This window comes from Mycteria americana, chromosome 1 (assembly GCF_035582795.1).
Source record: "Mycteria americana isolate JAX WOST 10 ecotype Jacksonville Zoo and Gardens chromosome 1, USCA_MyAme_1.0, whole genome shotgun sequence".
Lineage (NCBI taxonomy): Eukaryota > Metazoa > Chordata > Aves > Ciconiiformes > Ciconiidae > Mycteria > Mycteria americana.
This window is the reverse complement of record NC_134365.1, coordinates 97,180,742-97,197,246: the sequence shown is the minus strand read 5'-3', so window position 1 is coordinate 97,197,246 and position 16,505 is coordinate 97,180,742. Positions and strand designations below refer to the sequence as shown.

Genomic DNA, 16,505 nt, shown 5'->3' with positions numbered 1-16,505 from the left:
TTTCAGATACATGTGAAAAAGAAATTAAAACCTGAAGGAATGGGGGTTTTCGTGAAATATATCTAACTTAAGAACTTTGACAAATTCACATTTCTATTGTATAAATTTTTTTGCCTGTGATTTAGATGTCCTAATGTCATATTTGCAAGTAGTACAGATTTTGTGTTTTACTTAATTTGTGTCTGATGCTTAGAAAAAAAAAGTGAGAAAAATGAAGAGAGAGGAAAAAACAGAGAAGAATCCATACTTACTCTTTATGTTGTACAGCAAATAGAAGTAGGGGTTTTAAAACCCTAAATTCAGAAAGATGTGCGCATGCATCTCCTTTTGTGCCTATCTACAAATCTGTGTTACTATGCAGCTGCCAACTTAATCTTATTTTCTGTTGCAAATGTCATAGAAAATGTATTTTAAACTTAGCAGAATTCCTTAAGGAAAAAATACTGCAGCAAATAAACTTTTTGAGTTTCAGATGCTTTTGAGTTACTGCTGTGGGAGTATATGCTGAAAGCTTGTTTAAACATGGAAAGATTTGTTGGTGGTCAGCCTCTCATTCTTCAGAACCCTTAACTCTTCAATTCATTTCAGTCGTTCTACTAAAAAAATTAAGTTAAAAAAGTGAATGTTAGTGATCACGTAAAAGTGAAAACTAAATTAGAAAGTGCTTTGATGGTAGCCATCAGTGATGTAATTCTTTCCATCTTTTTATATATGTCAGTGTCTGTTACTTTAAAGTAAACTTGGCAACAAAAAGGAAACAATATAATCAACTTCATGTGCCAATTTGTGAAACACTCAGTATCTGAAAAATCATAGTTCAAACCATTTCTTTTATTACTTTCTAACACTAAATGGATGCTGTGCTTCTAATGAAGTCTAACTATACACAAATAAATAAATATATGCGTATGCTACTAGTCTTTTTTTAAAAGTCTGATTACATTCCTATGCACAAAAGTGCAATAAGTTCTATAATCTTTTATCTATGGCAACACAAAATCACAGAGCAGGAATTTTCTTATATCTCCAAGGCTTAATTGTTTGTTTAGTGTTATGTGTAACTAAAATAGTCATGATTAAATTGTTTGGAGTTTTGGTTTGCATCTGGTTCCAAATAAACCCATTATATTTATACAAACTGACCTAGTCTGGAAATCTCATAAAACCATCTGCCTTATAAGATTTCCAGTATCTGATTGTTTGTGCCCAAATATTCAACTGTGCAAGCATTTTCTGGGAATCTGGCTGAAAAGAGATTTGGTTAGCAATTGGAAAAATAGCACTAGAATTCTTGGCACGACAGTGTCATCCATACTGATATATGAAAAAATGTTTTGCCTATCCATCCTAGAATTTTGCTTCTCTTAGCAGAGAGTGAGATTTCCTTCATTTCAAAAGCAAAAATGCTGTGAGCTGCATCTTTAAAATGGTCATCATATTTTGATTTCTTGTGTAATAAAAAAGCTAGCTCTAAGCTGAGACAGAAAGGGTTTCATTGCCTTGCATTGTGGAGTGTAAAAAAAAAAGTCTATGTAAACTGAACACAGAAAGGCTAGAAAAACATCCTTTTGTATTGGGCTGATAGTCTTTTACATAGATGTTGCAGATATAGTGATCACTACAGTGGTTGGCCTATAGAGTAATATTGTACTCTTGTGGCTTCCTTTAAATGATGAGATTGGTTTTGCTGCTTTTATTTCTGCCGTTATTTCACATTTTGTGCGCATCATAGGTAGAGGCAAGTGAAGTCAGAATATTGTAAAAGAATACTTAAAGCTCTTTAATGTAGAGAGCGTTTCAAGAATGCAGACATTAAAGATATCCTGGCGTTGCACAATGCGTATGGAGAGAGGCTGTCTTGGCGAATGTAGGCTCTTTATTTCTTTTCCCTGGTTATTTTTTTTGGGTTGGCTTTATTACAGCAATTAACTCTGAGTGGAACAGTATCCCTCACCTGCTGATGACACCTTCTGTTTAAATTGTTGGAGTTTATTATCCTTTCAGTTGTCTATTAGAAAGGGAGGAGGTAAAATTTCTCTATAGTCCCCATGGTGGTTTGCTTGGAGGTATCTTCTAATGAGTGAAACATTGCCTGTTAAGGAGAGAGGGAGAGAGATTAATTTTTATGGAGCTTAACAAAAGAGGTCTAATGTTTTATGAAGTGCTAGCTGGCAAAGAAGTGAAGTGAACCCTGAAATCTTTTGATTAGTATTTGTTGTAAATAGGAATAGAAGTGCTATTCAATAAACATTGTTCTGACAAAATGTACCCTTTTCATTTCCCCCACCCAAACAAATAAAGAATCAAAATTAAAAGCAGTTAAATATTGCCAGGTCTTTGTACATGCTGAGAATCTAGATTAAAATAAATTCTCACCCAGTGTAACTGGGTGTGCCACCTCCTTGCTGAAACATCAAACTAGCATTCGCAGCTGTGAATAGCATTCCCGGGACTGTTCCAATTACACTTTTCTTGAATAGTGTATTACTTCCTATATTAGCTATTAGGGCCCTGCAGTATGCAATCAGTTTTTCATATTGTTACTTCACAAAGATAACGGGAAGTGTTTTATCTGAGAAACAGTGTAGTGTACCTTTCCCCTCTACGTGACTGTGGCTGCACTTTGTTTCAGCCTGCCTTCTATCATTTTTGGGGGGAATCTATGGAGAGGTTTCTCTAAACGTTTCCAATCCAGGAGAAGTAGTTTTGCAGTTTCTGATACACATAGCAAGCCAGCTGCGCAAATTTTGTGTGTGTATGTCACTGCCACAAGGGGACTGATACACGTGAGTGGTGGCTGGTTTTTACTGCTTTCTCGTGTCTTCAATTATATGTGTTGATTGTTTGATATTGTATTTTTTCTGAAAGGAAGGTTTAAAAAGGGAGAAATTCAAATGACAACAAAATTTAATCAGTAGAATGTTCTCGAGCAGGCACTGAAGTTGCACTGTATTTGGCAACTTGTTGGTCTGGTTTAACAATGAATTGTTGTTTTTTAATGACAAAACATGGCATTTCTGAATTCATGCTCTATAAATAAATGTTTGCATTTCCCCAAAAGTGCATGTTGTTTACAAGTTGGGTATTTTTAATACTCAAATGATTGTGACTTGCAAATTGTTAAATGGAACTTCATTTTGGTTGCTTTTTATTGAAACAGTTGAGGAAATTCTGTCATCACAGTCAGTGTATTTAGTACTCGTTGTGGCAAGTTTCCACTGAAATAATTACACCCTTGGTGCAGTTGTTACAGGCTTGGAAATCTTGGAGTTGAAAGCACATTTCTTCTATGCTATATGTTTCTATTTCTAATCGCACAGTTTGGCACAAGTATGAAAATCTTCTTGTCAGATTTTTTAATAGTCTTGAATTTTAGTGAAAGACGTTTTTTGACGTGCAAGCGTTCTTGGTATTTTAATTCATGTTAGGGAGAAAGAATTTGCAGGTGTGGAGACAGTATTCAAAAATAGAACATTTTCTACAGTAGAAGCAAGTGGGAGCAGCCACTTAAAAGCCTATTTATGAACAAGTTTTTGATGGGTTTTTTTCCTCGTCATTTCTGATGCAGCTCTTTGTTTAGACTGTTAAATAACTGAAATGAATCAGTATACTGTTTTCTTTCCATCACATACAATCACTTTATTTCTACCCCATTCAACTAAAACAGGTAGGAAAAGGTAAGGATGAAGATGAAAACAAATGAAATTTCCTCTTTCAGGAAACCTGGGAAGAAGGTGACTACTTCTACTTGTGATTCACATTTTGATCATAGATCTATCTATACCTATTCTAAATCCCTTTCCAAGAGACTGTATGGGGTCCAGCAAGATGCATTTATGTTGCAGATGGGATTTGTTTATTACTGTTACGTCCTTTGCAAGATAGTGACAGAGATTTCAAGTAAGCTTTTCTTGCCTGTTACTGTCTGTGTGACTATGTATGAAAGGATTAAGACGATAAAGGAGAAATTTTCCTCATTTTAATGTTGCCAGTAATTTCTTGTTAAAAACATTCTTTGTCAGTCCAACTGATAGTTAGATCTTACATTGCTTGACATGAAATTTGAGTGGATCACAGAAGTAAGGATGCAGATTATTACTTGGTACTCCACGAACTGAAAGAAGAGAGAGGATATTCACTACTTATCATATTTCTTTCCTTTCCAAGGTTTGGGTTAGACTAGGGCTTGTTTTGAATGCAAAGTAGTACAGCTAATGAAGAGAGTTATGTGAGCCAACATACATACTAATTTTGTAACCTGGCAGAATACCTGAATGAGCTGAATTGTAGCAACTAAAACAGGAGAACCTATATTTTTGGTGCCAAGAAAACAAATTTGGCAGTTATGAGATAAAATATGTAAACAAAGTGAATCTTTGTGTATGAAAATATTTTCCATGATTGGCACTTGCCTTGTCTTAGGTTGTGTTTTAATAATGAAGTAGGAATTTCCCTGTACTCAACAGTCATCTTTCACGTAGATCCTACTCTGGAAGTACTCTTCTGTAACTTGGGCAAAAGCAGCTTTATGCATTGACAGTATTATATTTGGTCCATAAAGTCATTTTAATCTGGACCTTTGATACCTTTGCAGTTGATTAAATAACTTTTCTTGGTTGTTTTCTTAAGATCCCTTCCTTTCTCTCCATGTATTTTCCTGTATAATACCTGGATTAAATCTCACAACCCAAATTTCTTTTGCTTCTGAATGATTCTTGGGCACGTACCTGGGGTTTTAGAGCTGTGTTTGTTTTATGGCCTTACTTTGCCTTACTGAAGTGTGGAAAAATCCAACTGGATGGAATTCATCCTTTTTCAGCTGTTGTAAATGTAAGATGGATATGGACAATGGATATGCTTTATTTACCTTGTGTGTAACGATTTTCAGTAATACTTCAATTAAAAAGTTGCCAAATCTCTCTGCGATTTGTTTTTACAAGAACAGAAAACCCCACCCCATTCTGGCAGTGATACAGTATGTATATTGAAAATGAGAACGTAGCAGGCAGTGAAGTTCTTGTGCTGTAGCTCTCACCATTTACAGTGTGTTGTTTTATACTGGTTAGCATCACAGTCATACTTTTTCAGGGTGGTGCTGCTTGATTGAATTGGGCAATTTCTGTAGAAATGTTTTTTAATTTCATGATCTGTTAGCATTCATCACGTTACTGATTTAAACTGCTGAAAGTAATGTCCTGGTTTAATTTCTTGTTTGAAGTGTGGGCAATACATAATGGGATCACTGAATGAGGAATGTGTTATATAAATGGCAGATATTACTGGTTTTCCCTTGAGAATATTTTTGGACTAATTTTGAGGGGAACACCTTCTCCTGGATGGATATAGAAGATTTTGAGAAATTGGTTGAGGCTTCCTGACTAATAGACTCATGATTCAATTGACTAGTGCTGGCATATGTCAGAATCACAGAAACTGCCTGCAAAATGAGCTTGCAGTTTGTGGTCAGAACCACACACACATGGTTCATTGTGAATAAGGAGACTGTTCTTTTGCTCTTTATGTAATATTCCTAATGTCAGGGTCTGTATGATGGGGAGCATGTATGTATCTAGGAGATGACTGGGGTAGCACTACGTTTGCAGGGAAGATATGCTGGCTTTTCTGATATTTGATAACCATAAGGGGCCAGAAAGAACAAGAACAATGGTGGGTAGAAGTCATTTTAGTAATTCCAAACGAAAATGGTTGTAGTGAGTTTCTTTGTGAAGAAAGTTTTTTTCTTTTTTTGTTGAGCAGGTTCTATACAGTTCGCTACAGAGAAAAGGATAAAGACAAGAAATGGGTTTTTCAGCTTTGCCCAGTTACAGAGATGGTGGTGGACAATCTGAAGCCAAACACACTTTATGAATTTGGAGTTAAAGACAACGTAGAGGATAGTGTTTGGAGCAAGACTTTCAATCATAAGACAGTTCTGTCTAGTAAGTATTTGGCAATAATTAATCAAATAGCTACTCAGTTTGACAGTATTTTTTCCTCTACTGTGGTATTACTTGAAGTAAGCTACTGATCAGGTTTCCATTGTTTAAATGCTATCCCTTATGCCCCTCACAAATTATTTTAGGAATTGGTGAAACTAGAAATAGTTTGTGTTTGAAAAACTGCTACCTACTCTTCTGAAAGGTGCTCTCTTCTCATTGAAAATAGTAAAGGATCTGCTGCAGGTTGGTAGAAATCTAACAGTGCTTTAGTTTAGATACACATAAAGTGTTGAGTATCTATGTTTATACTTCTGACTGGATTCAAAGCTTTTTCCTTGGGCCTTCAATAATAAGATCATTACTAATTTGAGTTGATGGAAAGTATTATCCTGTTTGAGTCTTTTTTTATATCTGCTTTTATGTTCAAGCTCGTTAAAAGCTAGACAGGGCCTATCCTATCCAGCATGCATCACAACAGGCCCTTTATGACTCTGCTGGAAAATTCAATTTGAAGCTAATTTTCGGTCAAGGAATTATCTAAATTGTGTTTGAAGCATACATTCTTATGTATGCTTTTGTTTGGGTTTTCATGGACGCGGTGTATGGCATCTCTGGCTGTTCTCTCAGTCATATTGTAAGCTTTTTCTCCGAAGTCCCAAGACAATGCAAGCAAAGTGACATCAAATTAACCCTTGAAAAAAGAGGTACTGCTCAAACAGTCACTGCTATCAATGGAGGCAATAGGCAGCAGCAGAGTCTTCCTCCTTTTAAGGAGAGGAAGAGAGGACTTAACGGACATTGTCCAATTTCATTTATTTTCCTCAAGCATTTACATAAAGGTATTTCTGAGCATGATGATGGTCAGAAGATGCTGCAAACTCCTATGCTCAGTATTTCTAGCTTGACTCAAAATGTGAAGAATGGGAATTCTCATAATAGAGCCTTATTCATGTGAGATTTCCAGCTGAAATTTGATTTGGACCTTTGTTTCAAGTTGTAGGTGAGTTACACAGCTCGATATACTTGAGGATAAGGGAGGGGAGCAGTAGGGTGGCTTGTAACACTGCAAAAACCCTCATACTTCCTAATAAAGAACTTTGCTGGCCTTCATCATAAATTAGAAAGCTGTAACTTTGAAGTACCTGCCCAGGGCCCGTAGAGTCATTTTAGCAGTCCAGAATAATTCCATCGTTACACCATGTGCTTAAAGTGGAGAATGGTGGTAGTCTTTTCCCATACCTGCCTCACAAAAAGAAACTCTGCTTCACAGTTCTAAAGAAGGCTTACTAAATGGCTGGTTTTCCTACATTTTAAACATTTTAAAGTCATATGTAGAGCGAGTGCTGGAATATATTTGAGCACTTAAAATAAGAGGGAGTGAAGAGTGCATAGTGTTTATAGTTTAATACTGTGTTCAATACTGATTGAAACATCCACTGGCATCAACAAATTTGCTCTTTGTGTATAATGTATTTCTGAAGGCTGTTTCATACAGACACTATACATTTTTAATAGGCCAGAAGAATCATTCTTGTAAGTTACGGAGACAGATTTAGTTGGATTGAACGATACTTTCTTGTAAGAGTTCATATTCTATTTAGATGAGATTTCTTTTTCCTAGAATGTAGACTTGTGTAGTCAGTGGGTGCTTCTGCAGGAACTAAATCCAGGGAGCTTGTTATTACCCTGTATGTCTACATTCTGGTCTATTGATAAAGTATCTTGTAATCAGAAAGTTGACAGCACCTTTCAGATTCAAGCTTTTCATATTGTCACTGCATAGTATGTAGATACAGAAACTGTGGGCAATAAACAGAGAGTGAACATTTATTATAAATGTGGAATCATCTGTCTGCATAGCAGTTTACCAATCAGCACAAATGGCCACTTTTTTTCTGTTTTAACTTACTGTCTTGTAGCAACTCAAGGTCTTTTCATATATTAAGAAGCATCTCGACCTAAACCAAACATCCTTCACTGTAAATTTTCTTTCCTCACTGAAGAATATATAAATGACTATAAACTGAAATTCCTGTTGCATGTTCTTGTATTTGTTGAATCCACAGGCCAAATTTTTGTTATATACTAAACAGGTTGGGAGGGGTTGGGAGGAGAATCTGTTTTTAATTCTTGATTTGAGAAAGACATAAAAGGCATGGCAGATGTTCAACATTTATTTAACCAAATTTAACCCAAATTTATCAAAAGAGTTGAAAGTAGATTATTTCTGACCATCTTAACATGATTTTCTCATGAAGTCAGTGTGAAACTTATGTCAGTTTTCCCTTGTCTTTAGGCCAATAGTAGGTCCTGTTCCTGAGAAGTATCAAGCACTTAGAAAGATTTTTTTCAGGATAGCATGTCAACTTAAATGTCCCTCAATTGATACTGCTTTATAGTTGAATTTTTTTCTATTGCTTATCTGTTTTGGATGGAATTGTGAAGAAATATGATAACATTTAGCTTGATTCTTGTTTACATGCCTGTCGACATAAATGGAGCAGAAAAGTGTAAAGGTGGAAGATGTAGACAAAGTTTGAAACATCATGCTAGAATATAAGAGGTGCTGGCATGGACTGTTTCTCCTCTCTACTTAACAGCTGCATCACAAGAAGCTTCTAATACTAAGAAGCTAAAAGGAAAAACCTAAGAGAAAAATTTCAGATATTAAATCTGTGGGTTACTTTGTTCATATGTTGAGATAAAGAAAACCATGTCAGACCCAAAGAGAAGTGATATGCCTGCTCTGTATTGCCAGTGCTAAATGTGTATTTCTTTTAGAATAGCGCACTTAAAAGCAAAACTACTGGAGACCTTAAAACATGCTGCTTTTAGCCAGTCTCAGTACCAGCCTGACAGAAGGGATGCAGAAATTCCTCTTTCAAGTTTCTTCCTTGCATATTAGTGTTGTGGTTATATTAATTTTATTAAAGAATCCTCTTAGGCACCTCTGACTTCTCCTTAGTAAGTCCCAAAGACCACTTCAGCTCTCTTACCCCCTGTTGTAGAACAAGGATAATACATTTCATTTCCTCTCTGTCAAAATGTGAAGAGGAGGCTTTGCAGATGAATTAATTCATCTGGAGAAACAGGACCAAACAAAACTGTCACATGGTGTGTTTTTATACTTTGTAATTAAGTCTCTGAACTTTCTTAGCTATTGAAAAAGGTGAGTAAACTTGGTTTGCTTTGCTTTGGACAAAACAAAAAGTAATTCTGTGTATTTATTTCTCTTTCTGTCAAATCAGATAAAAAAGTAAATGGGCAGCTCCAGAATATGTACAAGTTGGTACCTAATTCCCAAACACAGGTATGCAAAACTGTCTTATTTTTTATACCAGATTTGTATTTTGCATGGTCACATTTTTGCTTCTCTGTTAGAGTAAAGTGAGAAAGAGATTATGGCCACAAATTGCCAATATAAAAAATCTGTTAAATCTAAGACTAGATAACTGTATGGAGAAGTGTTTATATGTGTGGATTGATAAAATGATTGAGACTTGTAGCTGAGATGATTACATCTACTGATTCCGATTTAACAAAGATGAAGCTGATGGTTTCCGTGTGTGGATTCTAAACATTAAAATTTGCTTATCCCTTTGTAGTAGTCAGGTTTGTTAACCCGTGATATTTGTGGTGGTCAGTTCATTTTGTGAAAAGATAGTGCTGTTATAGAGTAGTCTTGTGTATGCTCAGGTCTTCTAAAATCATTAGTCATCCCATTGAATTCACTAATAGTTCTCATATGTGAGGCAAGTGTTTGCAGAACCAGAGGAAGCTGGAAAGGGCAATTTAATTTGCTTATCAAGATTGCTAGGCAGTTCATTAAATCCTTCAGGTGGCAAGGTAGAATTTTTAACTGTTTCATCATAGCATTTGAAGATTTTTTTTTAATAAATAAATATAAATATTTATTAATTTCAATTTTTTTCCGCATTTGGCATTTGCCATAACAGTTATCAGGCAAGCATGGGTGAGTTTCATACATTTGTGGATTCACATACACAGACACTTTTTGCTTCCAAGAGCTGAAGCAGAAATGAAGGATCTGTAGATTGAACCTGTTAGTAGACTAGTTTTAATATAGTGAAGAATAGACATTTTATTCATAACTTTTGAGCATTACCTCCCCTTCTATGGGATTAAATTGGTTTCTTCATATTTCCTTTTCTTAATTTTTCATCAAAGTGCAAGTTTCAGTAGCTAATCTTCTGGGGGTTTTTGTTCTGCGTTGTTTGCAAGGTACTATCCGTGAGGTAGACTATGGGATAACTTCCCAAGGAAAGTTGTAGAAATCCTTGTTACTTCAGACATTTTAAAGGGTTGACTCATGAGTGATTATTATAAGGGAACAATCCGTTCTTCACAACTCTCTTCTGTTTCTGATTTTGCAAGTGTTTTCATGGTAGGCAATGGTAATGTATAGTTTCTCATTGTTCAGTATTCATATTGTCCAATATTGTAAACAGTCTGTAATTATCAGACCTGGAATTCCTTCAGGAATCAAACCACAGTCCATTACATACATTTTCATGTAGGAATAATTAGGTATTCATTTAGGATAGTAATACTTGAATTATAGCATTACAGAGTTAGAGCAGCATAATGCTTAGGTAATTGGAATTGTTATTATGGAAACATAGTCATGTCCCACACTGAAGAGAAAATGTTTTATCTGTGAGTAATATGAAGCCAGTTGATTAGAAGGAGCTCATCTCATTATGTTGTTGATGAAATCAACTTTACTGTTCTTCCCATAAGCATCTTTAAAGTTACAGGTGACAGCCCAAGACCAGGTAATTCATTCTGGCATCTGGAATGCAAGCTGAGTTCCTTTCTTCCTCTTAGCACACCCTGTGTGCCAGGACCCTGACTCTGTTATGCCGCTTCTGTGGAAGTACGGATTCTATTTATGCAAGAGAAGTCCTGAGAAAGTGAGCTAAAACAGTTTTCCAAATATTTGAACAGCTTAAGCATGAAAGGAGGACTGGAGCCAAGATCTAGTCTTTTTAGTCAGCTTCACAGGGCTTAGCTCCAGAGCAGTACTGCTGTATCACCCTCCACAGAAATACCATTAAAACATTCCATAGATTATTCTAAAAATTCTCTTATCATTCTCACTTTAGTGGTGCAAAAAGCCATAAAACTATGGCTGGGAAGCAGATAGTGGACAGCTCTTAAGTTTACATTATTACTTCAGTTTCCACAGTGTTAGGTGGGGTGTGTTTCAGTGGTGCAATCACATCATCAGTGCAAAGCCAGAATGAGTGTTATTTAGGCCAAGATTTGTTTGTGCTTTAGTTTGCTCCAAAGACACAACTGGCTCATATCAGCATGGTTCTAACTCTTCTCTGTAAGGAGACATTTTTAAAGGCTGTTTATTAAAGCAACATTACCAATCCCTCTAGTCATTCTGCCCTTTCAACATCGGTCACATATCTGTTTGTGTTTCTTTTGGCACGTTCATCCTTTAAGTTTGACTAAGCTCCTGGGGCTGTGAGAGCTACAGCTAATGAGAGGGAAAGAAAAGGAGAGCTCTAGGGATGGTCATTCTTTTTCCCTTCATAAACAGTGGGTGGTGGTAGGGTGGAGATGATGCAGTAGAAATTTATTTCCTCTTCTGTCTGATTACGTTCCTGTAATTTCATAATGTCAGTCTGAAAGGTGGGGTTCTCCTCGATTTTTCCAGCCAAAACGCATGACTCTCAGCTTCTATCATTTGTTAAATTCTGGAAGAAAACATGCGTGCTCTTCCAAAATTTATCCAATCCAGGTTGACTGTAATGCTTCCTTGAGGAGTCTCTTACATGTATGCCAGTTATTTGTGGCTTTTTGGAGTACTGGAATATAAGAGAGGCAGAAAGAACAAGTGTCTCTTAAAGTAATGCTGCCATATCCTGTTTGACAGAATGCCTGAGAACTGCAGTCCTTTATGCAATATGCTATAGGTATATGGTCAGAAGTTAAGATGCCTGACTTATAGTATAACTTACATCTCTAATTTTCCTCTGAAATTAAGAAATTTGCCATCTTCCCTCATTCATGGAGATGCCACAGTCATTTTAATAACTAATATTCCTAATACCTATATGCTTTATATGGTCTGTCTGGAAAATACAGTTAATAGTGTGCCATTCCTACAGATGATATGCTGATGTTTCTGAAATAGTTTGTCCAAGTAGTAAATTTTACTAGACATAGAAATACCTAAAGTAGTCACTTTTTGGAGACTGAGAAGAGAGGATTGACAACACGGTGGTAGATTTCAAGTCCAGCACTTTCAGATTCATTCAGGTGAGCAGTGTAATTACAGCACCTGCAGGACACGTATTTCATGTCAATTATTTGTTCTTGAGTGAGAAACTAGATTTTGAATGTATTTTAATGTATTTAGTATTTTCATATTGCTCTCATTACAGTCATACATTATGATTCAACAAAGAAAGGATGCTCTTGTCACTATAAGGACCTTTTACTGGTAAAAGGACTGATAATAATTATGATTAGAAGTCCTACACTGGAGTTACATGAGTGCTCACTACAACTTGAGAGCTGTTTATTTGATAGTAGGGCTCCTGATGAGAAATACAATACAATGAACACCTTCTTCTGATAACTGCATTTCATCCCATTTGTTAGTTACATGAATAGCAGGGTTACTTCAAAAGCTGATCACCTGCAACACAATTTTTTCACTAGAAGGCAAAATAGAAATGTAAACCTCGTTAATAATAAAGGAAAAATAGTAAGCAATTTAAAAAAGGAAGATTATTTTGTATCCTTCGTTAATGACAATCATTGAAACCTTCACTTAATTTCAAACCATGTTCATGCCGATGCAAAACTGTTATTAGGAAACAGAAAGTAATGGCTTTCATAGAATAAGCAGCCTCCAACCATTTCCCTGAGGAAAGAGCCACCTTGTTGAGATTTGCTTTCTTCCAGCTTCTTAGACTTTGGTATGTGTTTGATGTGTACCCAACCATTGCTTTAAAAGCTTTTTTTTAATATTTAGAATAGAGCAAAAATAGTTATCCTTAGCTAAATAATTAAAGCTTTGTCATCAAATGCTGAATTTTCATGCAAGTGGTCTTTCACATGAAGTAGACCAGATGTCAAGAAGTGCAAAATGAACATTAACTGATTCTGACTTTAGTGGTGTACATTTAACACAGAAAGGTAATTGTTTGAGTTATTTTCTTTCTTGTAACTCAGATATAACAGGAAAAAAAAACACTTTTAATGTATTTAGTGTTTTTGTATTGCTGGCATTACAGTCTACCTCCTCTCATCACCTGAGTGTATTATTAAGCTTTCAGAAGTTGTTCCTAGTACCCATGTGTGGTAGTGAATACTGCTTTATAATCTTTGGGATCAGCTGTTTTCTTTCTTTTAATAAATGTGGGGTCCATTCATGTGTTCCTTATTTTCATGGTATCAAAATGCTGGAAAAAATTCACACTTAGGCAAAAAGTAACTGGGTCAAAGACAAGTGAACAGCAGAACAGTCCAAGTATTTAGCATAAAAATGTGAGAAGAACGTGGGTGGCTGGCCAATTATACTTTGGAAAGAATTTCACCAATTAAAATGACTGTGAGCTAATCTACTTTAAGCAGACTATGCACCCAAGAGTGCTGATAATTTACAAATGTCCACCTGGTTCTGGAATAGTTTGTGTTCTAAATATAGTATTCCTGAGAATATAATTATATCCTGTGACCAAATTTGTAATTGTATATGTTTTGTTGCAGTTACGTTTCAGCTTTTCTTAGCTTTCTGGACTACTCCCCAGTGAGTGCTCAAGAGATTCTTAAAAGAAAAAAGGATTGGGGATTCCCAGGCTGTCAAATACTGTGTTTTTATGAAGCAAAACATCTCAAGCTGAAAAACAGAGATCAGAATGCAATATTACTATACTAGCCCATGGGAATGAAAGCAATAGCGTAACCTTCAGTGACTAGGGCCAGAGCCATATCCAGTGTTAACTTGGGGCAGGCGCAGTATTGGATTAGAGCCCTCTATTCTTGTTACTAAGAAAGTTCAATTACTATTATGGCAGTTATCCCAAGGCTTTTTTTTTTTTTCCCTCTTCTCTCAGCTTACACTGCGTGACAATAAGAAGTTGGTCCCTGTCACAATAATCAAACAAGGTAAATTTGTATTTTTTTTTAAGTGATTCTTACACTCTGCAAGAGTAACTTAAAATGAAAAAAAATTCTGACTGATGTGAATGTCATTAAGGTTTCCTTTTAGAATAGGTGGAACCTTACAAACTAACATATCCTTTAATTACAATACTGTTAAGCTGTTACCTATCTGTGTTAATAAAATGAGCTATTACATTGCATTATAAACAATGACTTAGTTGAGTCATTGAATGGATACCAATCAGTTCTGATTGCTGCTAGTATCCATTCTTTCTTCTCTTTCAACTGGATTGTCCAGGTTTGTGGATGTCCAGCTGTGCATAACTTGATAGTCAGGCATGAAGGGTAGCGGTATGGATAAGATTCATGCTACCAAAGTTTTTTGTGGGTAACTTCAGCTAAGTCATTGACTTAGACTCCCTCTTCTCCTTTCCCTGGTCAGTGGAGGGAGATACCTATGGTAGACTTAAATATATTGGCCTTTAGAAATGCCTGTTTCTCACTAGTAGTGAGAGGTAGTATAGTAGTGTAATCTTTGAAAATTAACTACTGAAAGATACCTGATAGGAAATGAGCTGCAGATTAAAACTTGCTAACAGAAATTGTATTGCAAATAATTTTAGGTGAGCAAAGCAAGCAAATTGTCTTTGGAGGTAGTTCACAGTTCCGGGACAGGAAAGCACTGGTGGGTGGTGTGAAAGCAAATTACGGTAATTACCGTGAAAATATGACTGTACTGGCATTTACTTCACAAGCATCTTTTTTTAAGACTTCTGAATGACAGGGTAAAGAGATGGCCTGGAGCTGGCCCTACATTAACATAAGCATAGAATGTCATTTTTCACCAGGGATATAAAACTGATATGCTAGGGGAACGAAGAGATGCACAGGTAAGAGATGATGTAGAGGAAACACAATTTTCAGTCTCTTAAACTGAACGCAAATACAGAAAAGATTAGGATGGTGTCCTTGTCTCCAAGTATTAAGTTGAGGGAAGGTTTTTAGAATGCTGAGGTGTGGTTGTCTCAGGTGTGGTTTTGTTTCTTGTTTTGGGTTTTTTTAAATGATTTTCTAATACCACTGGTTTGTCTCCACAGTTATTCAAAATCGGACGCAGTCAAAAACTTCAGATAGTACTTCTCTGCCAGGAGCAATATTAGGTGACTAGAAGATATTTTTATTATTTTTCCTTATCTTTGGCTGAAAATTAGAACTGTGTAAATACTTTTAATTTTCTTGATCTTGATAGTTCTTTCCTTGCATATCAAAGGGTATTTTGCAGCTGGTTCAGACAGTATCTGTTACATTTTATGGTGGTACAGATGGTTCAAGGATGATGTAGCCTAAGGGAAATAGAATCATTTTATTGTCATAGTGTTTAAAAGAAGATATTGCCACTGTTTAAGCCAAGAAGTTCTTTCACACTTCAAGTGAAGTTCTGTGGCAAAGATCTTATAGAGATCAGGGGTTCTTTTTGGTTTTTTAAGGTAGTATAACATACCATCTACAGACACAAACCTGTACTGACATATTAGGCTATAGAGATGTATATTATAACCTTCTTTGTAGTTAGAGCCTGATGTTAGATCTCGGGGCATAACTATTTCCCTCAAGCCATTCAGTTTCATTCTTTCTGTTCTTGTTTGACCTACAAGAATACACAATACTGGCTTAGAACATAAAAACAGGGAAACGTCTATCATATAGTGCTTAGTGTGGTGAATACTGGTCTGCCTGAAATAGACAGGAAAGGCTCACTGCATCGTGCACCTTGTGACCAATTTATTCCTGGATTCAGGAAGTCCTTTATATATATATGGAAATACTTTATATAACTATATAACTTTGGCTTAAGTTTGCTTTGTGTGAGTTGTAATGTATTGATGTGAATCAAACAGATACTTACTAACCACGTTTGGTGTTGAGTCTTCTTGGCCCACCAGACAGCATGTCCCAGCATCTGTGATACTACAGTACTCCAGGGTTGTATATTCCAGTATTGAATTACTTTCGATTCTGATTAATTGTGAAATGGTAGTAATACAGTGAGTGGTGTAAAGGGGAAATAGAACCGAATGGGAATAATAATTACTGAATAGAACTAACTCATTTCCCAGATACTCAGACTAAACTTCCAAGGGTTCAGTAGTAGTTGCTCAGATATCTCAGAGGGCAGACTGTGTATTTTTCATCTCTTCTGGAATTAATAGCACACGTCTTTCTGTGTAGTGCACCTTATTGTTCCAGGTCTCAATGAAACTCAGCAGAAACTTCCTCCTCTCCTGACAATAGATGACATACCTCAAGCATCCAGGAAAAAAATGGGTAAGCAGAAATGAGCTATGCTTGTATTGTTCATGAGCAGTATCAGAAGCATAGCAATGTGAGATCATGTATGCAAGCAGAAAAGTCCTTTTT

The 16,505-nt window shown here is 36.0% G+C and overlaps 1 protein-coding gene across 1 annotated transcript in view; it reads left to right on the top strand.

The window, feature by feature from the left end:
* Nucleotides 1–16,505, top strand: part of ABI3BP (ABI family member 3 binding protein) — a 167,817-nt gene that overhangs the window by 42,240 nt on the left and 109,072 nt on the right. Inside the window, 5 exon segments of the mRNA XM_075514216.1 lie at nt 5,758–5,939; nt 9,188–9,249; nt 14,039–14,090; nt 15,185–15,247; nt 16,317–16,412. Of these exon segments, the coding sequence (XP_075370331.1) occupies nt 5,758–5,939; nt 9,188–9,249; nt 14,039–14,090; nt 15,185–15,247; nt 16,317–16,412 (455 nt within the window).